The sequence below is a fragment of the Camelus dromedarius genome, chromosome X (assembly GCF_036321535.1).
Source record: "Camelus dromedarius isolate mCamDro1 chromosome X, mCamDro1.pat, whole genome shotgun sequence".
Taxonomy (NCBI): Eukaryota; Metazoa; Chordata; class Mammalia; order Artiodactyla; family Camelidae; genus Camelus; species Camelus dromedarius.
The window spans coordinates 112845358-112866061 of NC_087472.1; the positions used below are offsets into that span (position 1 = coordinate 112845358).

At 43.2% G+C, this 20704-nt stretch overlaps 1 protein-coding gene across 1 annotated transcript; it reads right to left on the bottom strand.

The window, feature by feature from the left end:
- Positions 1–1264: 1264 nt before the first annotated feature.
- On the bottom strand, positions 1265–19523 carry LOC105097378 (arylsulfatase F). The gene is made up of 10 exons (XM_010989911.3): positions 19510–19523; positions 17449–17598; positions 15693–15814; positions 15290–15412; positions 11827–12250; positions 8162–8298; positions 5754–5888; positions 4537–4699; positions 2475–2596; positions 1265–2056 (listed from the first exon to the last, which is right to left on the bottom strand). The coding sequence occupies exons 1-10, from the start codon at positions 19521–19523 to the stop codon at positions 1704–1706; spliced, it is 1743 nt and encodes a 580-aa protein (XP_010988213.1). The 3' UTR covers positions 1265–1703.
- Positions 19524–20704: the final 1181 nt, after the last annotated feature.

Genomic DNA, 20704 nt, shown 5'->3' on the forward strand with positions numbered 1-20704 from the left:
GTGGTTGGCGTGGCCGGTGGTTCACTATGAGTCTCGTAACATGTGAGCCCTGTCTTTCTGAGCAACACAACAGAGCAGTTTCAAACCCTAGATATTTGTTGTATAGGGTATTGTGGGTGGAAATGTCTCCCCACAAAAGATACATGGATGTCCTAAACCCTGGTACCTATGAATGGGACGTTAGTTGGAAATAGGGTCTGTGCAGATGTGACCAAGTCAAAATGAGGTCCTATGGCATTACGGTGCACTCTAATCCAATGAAGGATGTTTTTATTAAGAGAAAGAAATGTGGGCACAGAAAGGGAAGATGGAGACAGAGACTCGAGGGGTACCTCTAGAAGGCAAGGAACGCCAAGGATTGAGGGTAAACCACCACTGGAAGCTGGGGGGAACAAAATGAACGCTTCTATCCAGAGTTTCAGAGAGAGCAAGGCTCTGCCAGTTCCTTATTTTTGGACTTCTGGCCTCCAGAACACTGAAAGAATACAGCTCTGTTGTTTCGTAAACCGCCATGTTTGTGGCCATTTTTTTTAAGGCAGCCTTGGGAAACGCGCGCATGGGGTGGTCCCCAAATCACGAGGGTGAAGTAAGAAGGAAATAAGATGCTCCATCGATGTTCCAGCACGTCCTTGGCGGCAGAGGTGCGGGGCGCAATCAACGCAGGTGCCCCTACCAGGTTTTTGAGTCCCTGGTTTGGTTTTTCTCAGGAACCTTCTTGCTCTGGACGATGTTCTATCAATGGTTGGAGAACAAACCAATTGTCATGTAGACTTCTACATTGTACCAAAAAATTGTGCTGCCCTTGATTTATTTTCTGTCTGGGGCAGGCAAAAATAAACCCTTTTGACTGGCTTAATGGCTACTTCTGATAGACCCTTTCAATGCATTCTTTACATGGTAGATGTTTTTTCTCCTTGGTCAAAGAGTCTTATGTTCTGAAGAGCTACAGAGCCATTGGGACAAATAGCTATGGATTTTCTTTCTTTTTCTTTTTTTTTTTAAGCACTGAATATGTTTTAAAACTTGGAAATTAAACCAACATTCTGCACCAAGAATGCAAACAAAAATTAGCAAAAACCATTACAACAGACGGACGTGTAATCATCTGGAAAGGGAGTACAATGCACTGGTTTTCATTGGGTTGGACAACAACTTGTCCTTTTTTCCCTTCCAGGCTCACTGGTTTGTCTGATAATTAAATTGAGATAAGACACATTAGCAGGGGAAAAACAAATTTAATGACATGCCTATGAGATTCCCCACAAAGACTTCAGAGTGCAACGCAGTTAGGGAATTGGGGTAAGCAGAAAGGGGTAGGGGTCTGGGGCTTCAAAGGGGAGGGAGGCAATTCATAGAAAGGGGAGAAGAACAGGGGTTTGGTCAACAAATATTTGCCGTCATGTGCAGATACGTCGTTCTGATATAAAAGTCATCTCTGGCAATAGGCCTCTTTCTGGTGTAGCTTCCCCGTCTAAATTCTTTTAGGTGGTTAAGGGAGAGGGAAGGAGCATCTTCTGAGTCTACTGGATCTTAATTGCCTTTAGTGCAAAACAACCCATCACAGAGCAGTGCATTCTGGGATGATGTGTCCTGTTCCCCTTTTGCCCTCAAATTCATTGCTTCCCACCTTGAACACCCATAAGCTGGAAACCCACATCGCCAGCTCTCAACTGCTCCCCTAACCCTTGTCACCCCTGCACAGCTTAAGAGTTCTCCTCCTTGTCACACAAACAGAACGGGAACACCCCACAGCAAGGCCTCAGCCACACGCTGTCATAATTCAGTTCCGACAGCTGCTGTCGGACCGGGACGATGGTTTTCTTGTGTTCCTCCAGGGCGTCCGCCACTGTCTTGATCACGAAATCATAGAGGGGCTCCGTGTCCTGTGTCAGAGGGCTGGACTCGGAGGGGTCCCTGGAGAGGTCGAAGAGGAGAGGAGGGTCATGGTAGGTGACCAGTTCTCCTGAGCATCTGCAGTAGGTGGTCACATAGCAGGCCTGAGACCCTGGTGGCTGGAATACTGGGGTCACATAATGAACCTTCCACACCGCCTTGCCTGGAGGAGAAAAGACATTGCAGCAACATCAACCCATGTGCCAACTGCCCTGTGTTCTTCTTTACCTTCTCAAGCATCGTTCTGGTCTTTCTCTTTGCCCACAGGTTAATGCTAAAATGTCACTGGACCCTTACAGCAGGACAAGAACATCAGAATCCCCTCATATATAACTGGACACATCTTTTCAAACAGTCCTTCATGGTGTCGCTCAGAATTTTTATTTCCTAAAGGCATCCCCCTGCTTTTCTAAGGAAAGTGGCTCAGAAACTCTTCCAAGATCTTTTTCGTGGCAACCCTTGGAAGAAAGGACTGGTGTGAGGTGTGGTGAGGTGGGGAGGGGGGTAGAAAAAAGTGTTGGAAATAGACTTGAGTGACCCTACTCTGGGCATCCGTAGGAAGCAAGGGCTCGTGTACTCACTGTCCTTTGGATGCCAGCGGGCGGCGTGCAGGTAAGGACCACAGTAGTGGAACAAGAACTCGTGTCCTGAGTGCTGGACGTCACCCCGAAGCAAGGGCAAGAGATTCCGGCCGTCAATCACCCTGCGGATACATGTGGAGGGGATCAGACGCGGGGGAGTTGAACCCCAGGCTGTTGGAAGGATGGTCAGTGGACTCCTTGACATTCCTTCACCCAAGAGAGAAGCGTGCTGAATACTTAAGAAGATCTATGCGTGCCCTCAAAGACAGCGTACTCTCATGGGGAAAAAAAAAATCTAAGATTTTACAGTGACATGAAAAGACCAAGGAATAGGTCAATACATGATCTACCCAGCGATGACGAGATAATCTCACAAATCAGAACTCCATTCTCAATTCTGGTATCGCTACCCCGAGAAAGCAATTTTACAGGACCTCTGAAAAAAAAGTCCTAAACTTTTAATTGTATATCAGGAAATGTCTCATACCTTATATTTAAGAAACAACAATAATCAAACATATCTGGTAACGGAAAGTAGAATAATGAAGCTCACCTAATCCTAAAAGTGATCACTTAAGAAAGGAACCTGTCTTCATTCTCATGTAAATGATTGACTGCATGGGTAATCCCTTCAAAAAAAAAAATCCTTGAAGACCATTAAATATGTTCTAGTCTTATCGTATACATGTGAATAGCTACAGTCGTTAAGTAAAAAAAGTTTATCTACATATGAATCGAGAACAACTCCCTTTGCTGGTTAAAACCAAGGCAGGGAACTTATTTCCCAATCAGAGCTCAAAGGACAATATTGCTTGAGATTAAGCTTCTCCCTGGACCTTTGTGAGTCCAAAATATACCGTAGAGTCATGCCCCAAACTGAGTGCACCCCACTGATACCTTGAAAAAGCATTTTTATGACTGTGATTGGCTTAGAAACTTTAAAAAATTACATCGACATTAACTCTATTTTTATATATATATATATATATATTTTTTTTTTAATGGATCATTTGTTGGCAGGGAGGAATGAAATTAAACAGGACCCAGTGGGGGCCTTCCCAGGACAGATTGCCGCCTACCCACGTCCTCCACCTGCCTCTTGTCTGCAGAAAGAATTTAGCCAAAGAACAAGTTTCACAGGAGAAATGAGAAAATACAGAAACAAACGGAGAGTCAAGCGAAACAAAGTAGGAGGAGTTTAGTCATTTGACAAAGCCAAGGATCTCTTCAAGGGCTACAGGAAATACCCTGAGCCATATCCTTTGAGCTGTTCTGTAGATAACTGAAAAGGCAGAATGACCAGGCTGCAGCCAGGACAGGAGCGGCCACAATTTTGAGAACTGGCCTCAAAGAAATGGGAACAGATCGACCCTGGAACTGAATTTGAACAGTACTTAAAACAATCATGATAATGCTGATCGGGCCACCACATGGCCAATTTCAAGATGATTGCTGGAGCTCACTGTGCTGTTCTGGAAGTAACCCCTTCCCTGTGCCCAGACACCCCTAAAACTTCACCCTTTTAAAAGCTATTGCTCCCTGATCGACAGAGGGGAGGTGGCCTTTGGACAAGAGTCCACCTTCTCCCTGGTTGCCAGCCTCTGGAATAAAACAAACTTTCTTTTCTACCAACACTTGCCTCTCAAGTATTGGCTTTGAGAACTGAGTTCCGTCACAGTGTACCATTGCCGTATGAAGGAAGACTTCTTGATGGAATTCGAGACGCTCATGATCAACTTCAAAGTATCCACTGAATGGTTTGCCATCATCTCAGCCTTCTGGATCTCACGCACCAGAGACTGGAGAGTTACTTTTCATTTTGTATGGATGACTGGGTTTTACCTGCCGTGCTGTCACCTCCAAAACTTCCCGTCTCGATCTTTGTCCCAGTCAAAAACTTCAAGGAGTCTCAGATGGACCGTTGTCATATAAGACCGGTCTCTGACACAAGAATAACACTCAACAGTCATAAACATAAAGAAGAGTAAAATTACCCAGGTATTCGGGAGAAAGAATAAAAACAAGCCTTGTTAGCAGATTATACACATATATGTTACATCACCTGTCCTGAGGCAGAGTTCCCCCGGACGCCGCAGCCAGAGTTGGGAAAACATCCATTAAACTTGTTGGCTCATCAATCACTTTCCCGGCTGGCAATTTTCCAGGCCATCGGATAAGTCCCGGAACACGGATTCCACCTTCCCAGCCGCCCATCCCTTTTCCACCTGTGTTACGGGGTCAAGATTACAAAATTCCAGTTAGAATGGTCCTACTCTGGTGACAGTCGTCACATAATTAAATCATAGAACAATCTCGATCAACAATATTTGCTCAGTGCCTACCATGGGCAGAGTCCTGATAGGGTCAGCAGTGCATGCCCACGGGATTATTTTTCTGGGGCTGCTGGTAGGATTTTGACCATATTCAACACGGGGCCTTTGCACAGGCTGTCCCTTCCGCCTCAAATGCTGTTATGTCAGATGCACATCTGCTTCTTTCCCACCCTCCTAGTTTTCCTCGAAGTTACCTTCTCAGCACAACCTGCTGGAACACTATTTAAAATAGCAAGACACCACCACCGCCCCCATCACCAATTTTTTTCCTCTCTATTTTCCCCTCACCTTTGCTTCTGCTCTATTTTCCTATAGTAATGATCACGTCTAGCCTACCATATAATTTATGAATTTATTCTTTCCCTGGTGTGTCTCCCTCCATGAGAATTTTAATTCCATAATTGCACGGGTCTTTTTTTTTTTTTTTTTTTGGTTCACTGCTGCATTTGGTACCCTGAAAACTCATTGAATGCAATGGTATGGGTATATGCTAATTTATTGTCCAAACCAGGGCATTATTGAGAATGAACGCAGAAGATAATATTCACGGCACCAAGATAACTGGCATTAAACCAAGATTCCCTGGACTAAACAAGGAGGAAAAGCCATTCTACAGTGTTAACAGATCTTCATTATTTCATTAAGTTACTCAAGGTGGAGTTTTAATCATAGTCTGTTGAGAAATGGAGATATTTCTTTTAAATTGAAATATAGTCAGTTTGCAATGTTGTGTCAATTTCTGGTGTACAGCATAATAGTTCGGTCATAGGTATACATACATGAGCAAAAAATAGAATTTCAGTAGTTAACAGCTTCCATGGTGGATTTGTTTTGTCCCCTAAGCACACAGTCTTTTATACATTTATCTCTTCACCCCATAGACTTTCATTAGAATGACCCTAGGAGCGCTTTGTCACCACCAGTTTCTCAGATTTCGCATCCTCACCTTTGTATATTCCGTTCGATCCTCCGAGCTGGATGTGGCCTCTCCTGGCCTCCAGATGCCCTCCGTGGTCTGATGTAAAGTAGACGAGGGTGTGGTTCTTCAGACCCAGATTATCAATGGCATCAAGAATCTTGCCTGAAATGATTTTTTTTTTAAAAAGGGACACATAAAACTGACACTATGAGACTTGGACATTAATATAAGTCCCAATTGGGATTCATTGCAAAAAATGTTTCTCATCTAAAATGTACCATTCATTTTATTTTATTTTATTTTATTTTATTTTATTTTATTTTATTTTATTTCATTTTATCTTATTTTATCTTATTTTATTTTATTTCATTTTATCTTATTTTATCTTATTTTAATTTTTACAGAGAGATCCATGGTTAAATGGACAAGGGGAAAGATGAAACATTTTATACTCCCCAAATTAGTGTATAATGAGTGTCCATTTTCTCAATTCCTCATCAGGAGCTGGTGCTTGAGAGGTGATTAAGTTAAACTATGAGTGAAAATGGATTTCTTCCTAATCCTATACTGACAATTGCCCTTTGAATCTGTAAGTGATGTTCTTCCTGCTGATTCTCCTTTTGGGACTTCGGTGTTTCTATCATTATCTTATAAAATTATTTATTAAGGAAGTCAAAACAATGTCGTATGGTTGCCAATCATTCCTGCTTGCAAGGGGCCTCTTGTATGCTAGTTAAGATGTGCGCTTTTGATATTTTGTGAAATGTATAGATCTTGGCTATCCTTTTTTTTTTTTTTAACTGGCTCTGTCTATCATCCAGAGAGAAACAATATCGAAGTTCCATTTTTTTTCCCCCCATTTCAGCCAATGCCCTTAGTTTGCATGGGGAGGTATGCTGATTGAATTGGTGATGGTTTCTCATAAACCAGTTATGTGAGTTTCCTAGGGCTGTTCTATCAAATTGCTACAAGCTGGAGGACTTAGAAGAACAGAAATTTCTTCTCTCACATTGCTGGAGGCCAGAAGTCCTGGATGAAGGTGTGGGCTGGCTCTCGCCCTCCTCGTCTCTCTCTCAAATCTCTTGGGCATGATTCTTCCATGCCCCTTCCTACCTCCTGATGGTGGCTGAGACGCTCTCGCATCCCTTGGCTGGTAGCTGCGTCCAGTTATGAAGTTACTTTGAGATGTTACTATTCTTAGTAGTTAGATTAAAAAAAGAATATGGTTGTGGTCATAGAAATGGTTCATCCCTTTCTATAAATATAAATCTATAATATAAATGCAATATATATATATATATTCCTAGCATCAACTGAAATGCATATAATGTATGTGAATTTATATTAGATGATGTATTTATATAAAGATTAAATTTACATTTTATATTATAGGCATTTTCTATCTAAAGTTACAACATATGTATTATATATTTTATATCTATATGTATAAATGTGCTAAAAAAGTGTATGTAGCCTCCCCATGGCCACTATCTAATTAATTTCTTTAATCTCTCTAAACACAGGGGATAGAAGCATCTCCAAGTCTGCCGGTATCCGTAAAGGATATAATTGTCTGGGTTGAAATCCTTAGAATCTTCAATGGATGCTAGAGATACACATATTATATAAAATATCTATATGTATATTTCAATATTTATTTACATGTATAGATTCTATATAACTTGCATATTGTATATCTTTGTAATCTATGTAATATAATATGATATAATTTTGTAATCTACGTAGTATAATATAAGACAATGTCATTTGGTAATCTATGTAATACAATATGATATAATGACACAGTGTAATGTAATGTAATAATGTGTATAGAAAACTTTCTAAGGCACTTTTGCAGTCTCTCACCTGCCTTGCCTAGTGGAGCTGTATCAGCAGTCCCTTGCCTTGATGCATCCCACCCCAATTTTCCCGATTCCAATCCTCCCAGCAGGTCCAGCCGCAACTCCCCTCCTGATCTCATCTCTCACGCTTCCTCCTCATGCTGGACACACATCCTGCTTTCACCGTTCTTGAGAAACCTGCTTTGAGATACGAGGTACTGAGTTCTCTCCCATTTAGGATGCATGACTCACTAGGCACCAGAGGTTTCTCCCTGGGAGGGGTAGGGGATTTGCATCAAAGCCTCTAACTGGGCTTGGCCCTGCAAGGAATCCAGCTTTGGGGAAGTTTCTGGGACTTGTCTGGTACCTGTGAAATGCCTGCATGGAAGAGTTGGGGGTGGGTGGGTTATGAGATGCCCCCGAAGAACCCAGCTCTCTTTCCTCGTCTGTGTTCCTAACCTCTTTGCCCTACACAAGCAACCACTCAGCTATGGAGAAAGGGTGTCCTTTGCAGGTTGGCTGGGGGCAGTTTCTGGGTGTCCTAAAACATCAAACACAGAGGTTTCATTCATCTCCTTATGTTCTGACACTTACCCAGCATGGTGTCCATCTCCTGCAGGTTATCCCCGTACAGACCGTGCTTGCTGACGCCCATGAAGGCATCCGCCGTGGGGAGAGGGATGTGCACATGAAGAAAGCAGAAAAGGAGGAGGAAGGGTCCTTGACGGTGCCTGAGAAGACATCAATCACACTGCTTTTGAGTTTTCAAAAGTGAGCAATATTCCAATCCTTCTCCACCTGAGGAAGCCCATTTAAGAGATCATCCTAGCCTGGGGTGGATTCCAGGAGCCTCCAGAATCTGGAAAGCTCCCCAGGACATACCTAGGACTACTGCACTGAGAAGTAGCCCTGCCTGATTATTTACAATAGCCAAGGCATGGAAACAATCTAAATGTCCATCAGCAGATGATTGGATAAAGAAGAAGTGGTATATTTATACAATGGAATACTACTCAGCCATAAAAAAGAATGAAATAATGCCATTTGCAGCAACGTGGATGGACCTGGAGATTGTCATACTAAGTAAAGTAAGTCAGACAGAGAAAGACAAATATTACATGATATCACTCATATGTGGAATCTAACAAAAAGAATATGAATGAACTTATTTATGAAACAGAAACAGATTCACAGACGATGGTTGCCAAAGAGGGACAGTGGCAGGGATAAATTAAGAGTTTGAGATTAACAGATACATACTACTATATAATTAGGAATTTGTGATTAACAGATACACACTACTGAATATAAAATAGATAACCAACAAAGGTTTACTGTACAGCACAGGGAACTATATTCAATATCTTATAATAAACTATAATGGAAAAGAAAAAAAAAAACTAGCTCTCCCTGTCACCAGGGAGTTAAAAAATTTAATCTAGCTCTCCTTGGCACACTTTCGAATGGCTCATAAAGTCCCAGACTAGAGTCACAGCCCAAGAGACACAGGACTTTTTAGGAACTTCGACATTTGCACAACCCAAGAGCAAGCAAGGACAGCAACTTCTTGGAAAACTGTCCGCACACCTTTGGTTCTCATGTGAGGGCACAGGGAACGAACCTGACCCACGTCAAGTCTTGACAATCTGCCTGCTGGAAAGAAAGGTCCTCAGAGAACCAGGGCAGCACACAACACAAATGACCGTTTTGGAGAAATGTCTGCTCTGATGAGATATCAGAGCGCAGAGAATGGGGTGGGGTGGGGAAATGAACTTAAAAAAAAAGGGGGGGGGGTTGTGCCATGGCGGGCTAGATTGAATAGCATCCTCCAAAATTAACATCCACCTGGAACCTACAGCTACAAGCCAAGGAACGCCAGTGCTTGTCAGCAACCACCAGTGTCTGGAAGAGGCAAGGAAGGATCCTGTAATCTACAGTATGGCTCAGAAAACACCTGGATTTTGGACGTCTGGTCTCCAGAGCCATGAGAGAATAAATGTCTCTTGTTTTAAGCCATCCAGTGTGTGGGGCTATTTTATAGCAGCCCCAGGAATCTAATATTTTAAAGGAAAAGGCACAGGAAATGATGAAGGATGAGGGCAATTGCTAGAATCAGAGCAGAAGAGCTTTTGTTCTGCAGTATGATTTCACTCTGTGTCTTCATGAAGGTGGACCAGGGAAGATGACTTTCCACCTCAGAGTTGGCTGTGCTACATCGAGTCTCTTTCAGACGATATCGTTCTTCACAGCGAAATCTGTACAATAAGGGTGGGGTGGGGGTTGAGGATCTCACACTCAGAGCACGTGTTAAGTCTTAAAACCACTTAGCATGCCCAATTAAGCTGTCAGAATAAAGAGTGATGCTCAATGCGGTGGGCTGAATAATGCCTCACTCCAAAGATGCCCACGGATCCGAATCCCAGCACCTGCATCCTAGATTATTTGGGTGGACCCAATGCAATCCCAAGAGTCCTTATAAGAGGAAGGCAATAGGGTCAAACTCAGAAAAAATACAAGAGGATGGGTGTCAACAGAAGCAGAGGTGGGAACAAGAGAGCTACAAGGCAAGGGACGCAGGTGACCTCTAGATGCTGGAAGAGATGAGAAAGAGATTCCCCACCTAGAACCTCCAGAAGGAACTGGTCGTGCCAGCTCCTTGATTTTAGTTCCCATAAGACTAATTTCGGATTTCTGACCTCAAGAATTGTACTATAATAACTACATGGATATGGCTGCAGCCCTGGGAGACAACTCACACAGTGAGAACCTGGATGAAAAGCAGTTTGTGGATGTGAGAACTTCAGCCACCAGCTTGTGATCACATGATGGCTAACGAACAGAGCGGCTCGCAGAGCTTCAGAGTCTCTGCTCACCATTTGTGGCTCTTCCCTCTCAAGAGTGTGTCGTTGGAGAGCGTCTAGAACTTTTGAAACTCCACCGAGGTTTTGGTGAAGAAACCAGGTCCACACCAGCATGTATTCTTGAAGTACTCGTGGGGAACAGTAAGTGACAATTGTGGGGCTGTTTGGAGACTCGAACTGGCTGACCCAATGGAACGGGTTTGCTCCTCTTGAGGTCTGGAAGGGCCAGATGCCACCTTGCCACTTGCCAGTGTGCCCTTTGTCTAACTTCCCAGAACTCTGTACGTTCATTGGCCCTAAAGGAAACCAGCCATTCCGTTGTATCTACAATGCAAAGATGGCTCAACCTCCCCCCAGCACACTTAGTCTTCTTTATCTTTACCTGGGCTATGGGGTTGGGGCAAAATTAGTCACCAGGTTACAGAAGAACCTTTACACCCTCAGTCAACTCTCCGTTGAGTTGACAGCCAAACATCCCAACTTTTCTCCTGACCCTTCCTGCCTTGGAATACTCCATGCTGAGACCAAACTGCTCACGGATTCTTGCCAACACGCCATCTTCCTTCGACTTGTACTGCTGCCAGTCATTGCAGCCCACTCCTTCCTTTCCACTCCCTATGACTCACCTTTGAAGATTCACGTAAGATATCATCGTCTCAAGGGTACTCTTGCCAGGTCTCTACTGTAAGGACCAATAGCACACCCTACACATATGCCCACGAGCCTATTTCTTACTGGGTGCCTGTTGCCATCACTAAATATGAACTATTCCTGGAAGCCCAGACCCCAGGATGGCGATCAGGAAAGATAAAACCTCAGTCAACATTGGAAGGGTCCGCAGAAAACCTGTCCACAGCCTTTTCCTAAGAGAAAGGTTTAATCCAACAAGTAGAGAACAGTGGTGAAAAAAAGCTGCTGTGCTGTGGAGGCATCACGGCTTTATAATGATTAACGTTGACCTCTTCCAAATAATATCCCTTAGACGTCACGTGCTCCAAGGCAGCCCTTCTGATTTAAATTTCCCAAGTAGATTTTTTTTTTCCCTAGCAGTGAAATAATAAAATGGTCAACCTATTCTACCGTCCAGTTCCCTGGCAAATATGTTTCCGATTGTAAATTAACACACTGACAATACACGCTGTGAATTAATAAGCCCAATCAATGGGCTTGAATCTAGGGTGATCTGACCTTGGCCTGACCCAGTATGAGGTACCGCTGGAAAAGTCCAGCTGGCCTCTAAAACACGTCGTATGATTCTGAAGCCGTAAGTATGGCAATGCTTAGTAAATTCCTTGTCTTGACTCAATATGGTTCAAGTTGTCATCTCCTTTTTTTAAAAAAAAAAAAAACTCATTCTTTCATCATTAGCACATGGATTCTTTTAAAAATTAGCTTTACCTTTCTAAAAATGAAACCGCCTCCCTCACCATGATGGACCCAGCTCGTTCTGCCTTCATGGGCTGTTCGGTGATCTCGTGCTCTCGAAGGAGGAGGCAATCCCAGTACAGTTGGGATGTATAGCTGGAGAACCAGAAGTAGCCCAGGAGAAAAACAAAAAGAATCATGGAGAGGATGAGGGACCAGGAGACAGCGATCCAGCGACTCAGTTTCCCCAACGTGACAGTGAGAGCCGCCAAGGCGACCAGCTGCACACAGAGCCAGAGTCTGCTTGAGATGGCTAATTCCATGTTGCGGGAAGGATCTGGCCAGCAGGAGTCCACCAGTGTGGATGGCATCCCGTAGAAGTAATCAAACCCATAATTATATGGGTGGTGGCAATGGTCACTTCGGGATTGGCAGTTTAAACCCTGATGCCACTTGCCTGAAATTAAACACACACGTGAGCAAAGCACTATACGTCAGCACATGCCAAAGACCACGAGACTTTCTTCATTTGAAACAATCGCCCAATGCACAAAAATGGATGAGCAGATACTTCCCCTCGGCTAAAACATCTGAGTTGAGCATAGACTCACGTTTGTTTGTTTGCTTGTTTGTTTGTTTGTTTGTTTGTTTCTCTATCTTGTAGAAGTTTGTGTTGAGATCCGGTTGTGAGTGACCAGACAGGACGAAAAGAAAACCGAGAGAAACATCATTGTGGATTTGTAGCAAAGATCTGAAGTAGGCAGTTTCTCATTCACAGAGAGGACAAAGTCATAGGCACAAAGATAGATCCACGACAGAGACAAGGCAGATTGTAGATGATGGACAAGTAGGTAGGTAGATAGATATTAGGCAGTGAGATAGACTAGAAGATAGATGGATGAATAGGTGGATGGCTAGATAGACAGATACATAGATAAATTATAGCCACAAATATAGTTAAATGATAGAGACAAGATAGAGGATACATGATGAACAGAGAGATTATTGATGGTTGGATGAATGGATAGGTAGGTATGACATACACAAATAAATGATGGAAGATGGATGGGGCATGCTTATCTGTATTTATGGGTAGATGGATGGATAGATGAATAGATAGATGTGTGATTAGATATTAGTGGGATGGTAGGTAGGTAGATAGAATGGATAGATGGATGGTTGGGTGGATGGAAAGATAGATAGGTAGATAGATAGACAGGTAGATAGATAGATAGATAGTAGATAGATAATAGATAGCTAGATAGGATGGATAGATAGATAGATAAGGTGGATGTATGGATGGATGGATGGATAGGTAGGTAGGTTAGATAGATAGATGTTAGATAGATAGATAGATAGATAGATAGATAGATAGATAGATAGATAGATAGATAGATAGATAGATTAGATGGATAAATAAATAGATGGTAGATAGATAGATAGATAATAGATAAATAGACAGACAGACAGACAGATGATAGATACAGATAAATGATGGAGGATGGACTGAGTATGGATGAATGGGTGCTGGGCTGTTTGGCTGGATGGAAATCCTAGGGTCTCCCACTGAAGTTCGCTGAAGTAAGGGATTTAGGCAGTAAAACTTGCCACACCCCCAACAGTAAATGGAAGATCCGCATGAGCCCTGCTAATGTGTGGACCCCAGGGGACTGTGATCATGTGTGCCTTCTAAAACATTAATATTTTCTTGCATGCAGCTGTGGCCACATAGAGGATGCACGTACACATCTCCGAGCGCCTGAGGGGGCAGGTGGATGAGAGGTCATGCTACGGCTGTCAGTTTTGTGTTCTGCCATTTCAGCGAGATGGTCTTCGCGGGTCCATGTCAAATTTATTACCAAAATCGCAAGTATTTCAGATAGTGAGGAGAGGGACATCCATATGGTCCAGGCTGAATGAAATAATGAGCTGGGCAGAAGACCAAACAGTGGGACAGTGTGAAAGGGGCAGGGAGCCTGAGAAATCGATCTTCCTTGTTGTGCAACTGTCCCTTTAAAACACCTCCTACGTTCTTCCGCCTTGAGAAGAATCCATTTCCTTGTCTCTGAAATTAAGGAGACGGGTTTTTTTCTCAGAAATCCCCTCCCATCTGTAATTGTTAATGATTTCGTCCATGGGCAAGGCCGTCTCATTGCAATACAGTTAACCAGAGACCATGACTGTTGCCAAAAGGAGCACCACGCTTTTCTCTTCTGAACTGATCGTCAAGAAGAGGACTGGAGGGAGGAGGGTGTAGCTCAGGGGTAGAGCACAGGCTTAGCGTGCACGAGGTCCTGGGTTCAGTCCTCAGTACCTCCACTAAAACAAATAAGTAAGTCTCATGATTTCTCTTCCTCCTTAACTCCCCACACAAACAAACAAACAGAACAGAACAGGAGTGGAGGCAAAAAGGAGTCAGATTAGAGGGATGGACTGGGATGGGGCAGAAAGGAATTTCTAATGGGATGTAAATGCTCCTTATCTTGGTTTGGGTTAACAGATATAGGGTGTGGACAGTGTTCAAGAGACATTTATTTGAATGTCTTTTTTGTTTGTTTGTTTAGGTGAAAGATTGAGAACATGGACATTTCCCAAGAGACATTTATTTGAAAGTCTCTTTTTTTCTGTTTGGGTGACAGATAGAGGGTGTGAACTTTGAAAAATAAACATTCACTGTAAACTCTTTTTTTTTTTTTTTTTCTGTTTGGATAATGGATAAAGGGTGTAGCCAGAGTCCAATGCTGACACCATGTAAAAAGTTAGCAGTGCAGAGAGATATTTGTGTGTTCTTGGGTGGATCAATTGCGTTTGTTAAATTAGACATGGTGGCTGAGATGAAGGATTTCAGAGTCTGCAGAGAATCATGCACAAAGATCATCATAGCACAGGGGGGTGTTTGCAAAGATGAGGTGCACAGGGTGGTACGAAACCACGTAGGATGAACATCTGGTGAAGACTGAGGGGTCGGGTGCGAAAGGGTTTTTCAGTGGTGCCTGAATTATGTTAGAAATGGATGAGTAGGTACCATTTAGGGAGGGGTGTGTGTGTGTGTGTGTGTGTGTGTGTGTGTGTGTGTTTTCTTAAAACAGCTATGCTGGCTTGGCTGTTGCCCCAACCATATATAATACATATACATACATATATTCATTTTCATTAAAGGTTATTATAAGATATTGAATATCGTTTCCTGTGCTGTACAGAAATTTGTTTTTCTTTAAATCTATTTTAACACACAGTGGTTATCAGCTGCAGATCTCATATCCCCAAATTTATCCCTTCCCTCCTACTCTCCCCCGGTAATCATAAGACTGTTTACTACGTCTGTGATCTCTTTCTGTTTTGTAGATGAGTTCAGCTGATCCAGCAATCCCACTCCTGGGCACCCATCCAAACAAATTTTTAAATAAAGGGATTTCAAGAAAACAGTAAGTCGAGGCTAGAGAAACGTATATCCTTACTTTAAGGGAAATGGGTCAAACTAACAATCACGTCTCACCGATGAGTCCTGTGCTGTATCCTTGCTTCTTGAGTAAGGCGGCGAACGTCGTTTCATTTGGAGGGAGTCCAGCAGAGGCTCCAAGGGACCGGATGACACGGGAAATTTTGTTAGAAACCATTCCTAAATGGAACATGAAACATAAAATAAAATGCACCTACAGTGGGCAGGCGATCATCGGTTGAAGCGTGAGAGAGTTTGGGAGCTTTCTGGAAGGAGGAGAGGTGGTCTGTGCACAGAAGAGAAGACATCCCGTGAGGAAGGAGATGGTGCTCTGCAAACGGGGCTCACACCCCGCCACACGCAATGCCCCTTTTCCGTTCTTGCACGAGCACGCACGACGCTCTCAGACACACACAGACACACCATCCTAGCGGGACAGCAGGCTTCGGGGCTGACACACCTGACCGGATGGGGTATCTTCCCGTCAGGAAAGCAGATCGGCTGGGAGTACACATCGAGGCTGCCGAGATGTGCTGCGTCAGCCGCACACCTTCCCTGGCTAAGCGGTCGACGTGAGGAGTCCTGAGAAGAGAGGCAGGAGGATAAATGGAGAGAGACGGAGAACGGGGCGTGGAAAGGAGAGAGAGAGAGCAGAGAGACACAGCGAGAGAGAGGGATTGAGAAGAGAGATCTGAAGGTAGCCAACATCCCTGTTCACTGCAATTCCGGGAACTCAGGAGGGAGCAGAGGGTCACTTGCTCAGTTTTCTTTTCTTTTCTTTTCTTTTCTTTGTCCACTTCAGGATGAAAATACTTGCTTTTATGCAACTATTGTTAATTGCAGGATTGGTTCTGCAGCTTGGTATCTATTTTAAAAAATGCATGTACATATTTTTGTGTATGTATATATATACACACAAACTATTTCAGTGTCTTTGGTTAATTATGGCTAATTACTTACAGACTTTAGTTACATCCAGCTACTTAAGACCTAAGGATTATTTCCACCCACAACTCCATTGATGAATGTCCCTACTCTACACGTAGGTCAAAAAACTGCCCTGTGATTAAACACAAGGATATGTGATTCCAAGGAGGGACTCCAAGGCAGACTTCCACAGAAGAGGAGCCATCTCCTAGTCGGGTAAAAATAAAATATAATCAGTCCTAGATTTACTCATGAGACAGACGGTGAATGGCAACTTGCTACTTCCAGAATTTCCAGCTTTGCTAAAGCATTTCTCTGCATTTAAATGTGAAATTCATCCACCGTCTTTTAAGCGTGGTTCAATTTGCAAATATGTAGGGGTGTGTATCGATACGTCTGTATATATAAGTATATGTATATATATGCTAGCATATATAGCCTGCATTCCTGGGGCATACATGACACTTTTAGATGTTATGTTATAATCTTACTTCTCAAGGAGCTAGTGTTTTCAGCAAAATATTTACACCCCACAACTCCACCATATCTACAAAAGTCTACCATTCATTTCCTTATGCACATTTTTTTGAGCTTTTGCTCCTTTCAGTAGAAGTAATGATTAATTTTGACATTTACTTTTTCATGACTCCTAATTTTTTTTAATCCCAAGCAGAGATGAGAAGCTGTGACACCTATCAGTGACACAATGAAAGAATTCCTAATGTGTGCAGTTCATATGTCTTATAATGATACAGTGCAAATCTTTATATAGGCAGGGCTCATGCAGATGGTTTTAATCATCCAGCAGAAACCTCTGAGTTTCTGTTTCATGGTTTTCTTCTTTCAGACGGCTCATTGTCAAAATAAGATGTCACCTTCCAAGTTCTGTTTGGCTTCCAAAATAAGGAAGCATACAGTGATTAATTCCGCCAAGTAAAACCAGGGCATTAAAATTACTGCTCATCTTAATAGTCTGTATCAAAGAGGACGCAGTGTGTGCCAGGTGGCAATTCTCAACACTTTGCATGTATGAAATCACAGGTAATACTGCTCACTTCTGCACTCAGCCAACAAGAAAAACAAGGCACACAGAGGTCAAGACACTTGTCTAAGATTTGACGGCTAGTAAATGCAGAGCCAAGAATCCAATCCAAACAGCCCTGAATTTAATATAATTTGCTTGTTTAAAAAAAAAAATCAATTGGGTTTTGCAGGTAGACACAGTTGTAAAGTGTATCAATCTTCCAAGCCCGAACGATAGATAAATAGGATTCAGGAGATGACCCTACCTCATTGTGTCATTCCCATAGCAACCGAGATCGCCAATCCCAAGGTCATCCACCATGATCAGGACGACATTAGGCTTCTTGCCGGTTACCCCTTGTGACGGGCACGTGTTTAAGAGTACGCACAGCCAAGGCAGGGAGGTGAAGAGGCTTCTGCAAAGCAAAGGAGGACTTTTTTAGAAGGATGGTCTCATGAGCTACGTTCAATTCCAGGCTTCCTGTGAACGCACAGGGCTCCTAGCAGACCTTCTCCCCAGGCACAGGCGGGGCTCAGAAATTCCTCTTCCAAGTGTTGGCCATCGCGGTTGTATAGTAACAGCCAGCCGCGCTCAAACGGAGGCGTTCCTGGACGCTCAGCTCACACACAGACTACAATGTTCTTCCAAGAGGTGAAGTTGGAAAACGTTTACCCAGAAACAAAGCCTTCTTTGGGCAAGAGATACCAAGACCCTTGAGTTGAAATGCAGCGAAGAAGGGTCTTGCTTTTCCTGGTAACTTTTCCTGATGGATTTTCTTTCACATTGGAATTTAGACCCGTGCGTATAGCAGCATTGCTGAAGGAACATTTGCTTGCACAGAAGAAAAACCACACACGCAAAGCCAAGAGAAAGATGCCACAGAAGAAAGGAGAGAATTAAGAGACCAGCTGAGTGTACTTGATAATTTTGCTCTGTCTCAAGTCCCACATTGTCAATCAAATCATGGATCATTCTCTTATCAGTGGATCCCTACTCCACGATCAGATAATAAATGCCAGGCACTTGAACTGATGAGATTTCAGACCAGCTTCTAATGGAGCTGCCACGGGACCCTGTATTTAAGACACTTCTCCTTTTCTATTGTCTTATTCAGGATGGAAACTCATACACCCTTTGTGGTTCTCATCCCGGAGAACAGATTCAAACATCTTTTGACACCTCCTTTTGGTGTTTCTACACAATCCAGGTGCAGAGTTTCCCTCCAAGGAGGCTGACCTGGAGACACCTGTATCTTAGGTCTGATGGTCCAGGACTCAGTATCTGGCACTCACGGGACCACACAGACACACTTTTCATAGGACGTCCCACCTCAAAAAGCAATGTTCTGGTGAAACTTGTCTGTTGTGAGCACGTATGCAGATCATCTGCCGAGCCAACTGGTTGGCTTCTTCAGATGAGTGTTCATGAATTTCCCTTGTGTGTAGAATCATAATGCCTTGGGGTCTTTTATGCCCACATCTTAATTCCTAATGCCAGGTTATGGCTTGTCTTGCGTCACTTCACTTGCTCTGTAACAGCAATCCACGTGGGGCGTGGCGTTGACAAACTGGACACCCACCCCCTCCCAAATTATTCCCCACGATCTGTCTTGTTGGACGTAATTCAGAAACAATCCCGGGGGGTTCCGTTGCAGGGGAGATAACACATCTTGTCTCTCTAATTAAGTATGCATTTCTCCCCGAGGCAATACCGGACACCGCGGAGGCAGCAGACACCAGTCTGCTGGGGTTCAACCTCCATCTCCCCTTTATTCCTATTTCAAACGCGTACCTCAAATATTTCCCCCGCCAGCCTTTCTCCTTCCCCCAAAACAACGCTACCCAGGCAAGATGGCACCCCTTTGATCCACCCAGTCATTTTTCCCCAGGACGTCTCCTGTTGCCAAACCAATAATTACAGAAAGGATTTCCATCTGCCCAGAGTCAGTGGAATCGGTGTTTTGATGCAATTTTAACATAAAAAAGCTGTGTTTGAAATGTGCCGTTTATGGGGTGGAGGGTGTAGCTCACCCTAGAGCGCGTGCTTGGCGTGCACGAGGTCCTGGGTTCAGTACCCGGTCCCTGCATTAAAAAATAAATAAATAAACCTAATTATCTCCCCACAAAACAAACACAAACAATAAATAAATAAATTTCTTTAAAAAAAAAAGAAATGTGCCATTCATATTCGTATCCATGGCGAAAATGTCTGCTACCTTTCTTTATTACAGGACCGTTGACTGCAGAGCACCAGTTGAGGCATCTTGTGTCTCAGAACTGTCCATCATAGTCAATGCGTTCACCATATAAACGTCTGATTTTCTTACCTGAGTTTCATCATGTCTGTCTGAGTAGCTTCCTGGTCTTTATGGCCAGAGATCTAAGATCCTAGATGGGATGAATTTGGATCTCCTGAAAAGAGACAATGACTTGAAGATGTCCACTTTTTTGATTTTGCATCAGCCCAAATCTAGACCACTGCATGGGGATACCAGGGTAGTGGATCATTGTATATAATTGGGAATGGGGGGGTGGGGGAGGTATGATGACAGAATCATACAACAGCAAACTTCATTGCAATGAACAAGAATGAAAGGAAGGAAGGAAGGAAGGAACGAATGAACGAACGAAGGAAGAAAGAGAATGAAGGAAAGAAAGAAAAGAAGGAAAGAAGGAAGGAAGGAAGAAAAGAAAAAGAAAGGAAGGAAGGAAGAAAGAAAGAAAGAGAGAGAGAGAGAGAGAGAGAGAGAAAGGAAGGAAGGAAGGAAGAAAGAGAATGAAGGAAGGAAAGAAAAAGAAGGAAGAAAGAAAGGAAGGAAGGAAGAAAGGAAGAAAGAAAGACCCATCTTCCTTTTGCAAAGGGTTACCCATATTTGAACTTCAAAATGATACTAAGAATGTCATATAAATCTCCTCCTCCATAAATCGGTTTTGCATAAAAGCAGAAACTAGCCCCCCCCCCCCAAAATAGTTATTGGCTACAAAAGAGAAAGGAAGAAAGAAATGAACGAATGAAGGGAAGGGAAGGGAGGAGAAAGGAGAGAAACTGACTCAATAGTTGATTTGGAATCAGTTTCTCCATGTGTAACCTGATTCACTGAATTCTTAGAAGAGAAAAAAAAAATAGTCAACCAAAAAGCCTTCAAAATTCCACGCTCATGAATTCAGCCCATGGCAACAGAGAAAAGAAAAAAAAAAAAAAAAAGAGCTCAGAATGTGTGTATCCGTAGCCATCCTTAACTCACCCCGCTGCGGTGGTGTCTCCCCAAGGCGTAGGATTTTGGGTCTTCACACAGGCACCCGGGTTAGCCTCGCTGGACCACCTTTCTGTACACTGAGAAGCGGTACGTGCTGTCGTGCTCTGCTCCCACAGACAGTTCCTGTTTAAAGACGTGCAAATAGAGCAATTTGCATCCCTAATTAGGATCTTTTCTGCAAGTCCAGGAAAGAAAAAAAATTATAATTGCATTCAGGAAAATACCTTCCACCTTCCTGGTGAGGACTGAGTGTTAGCTGTAAGTC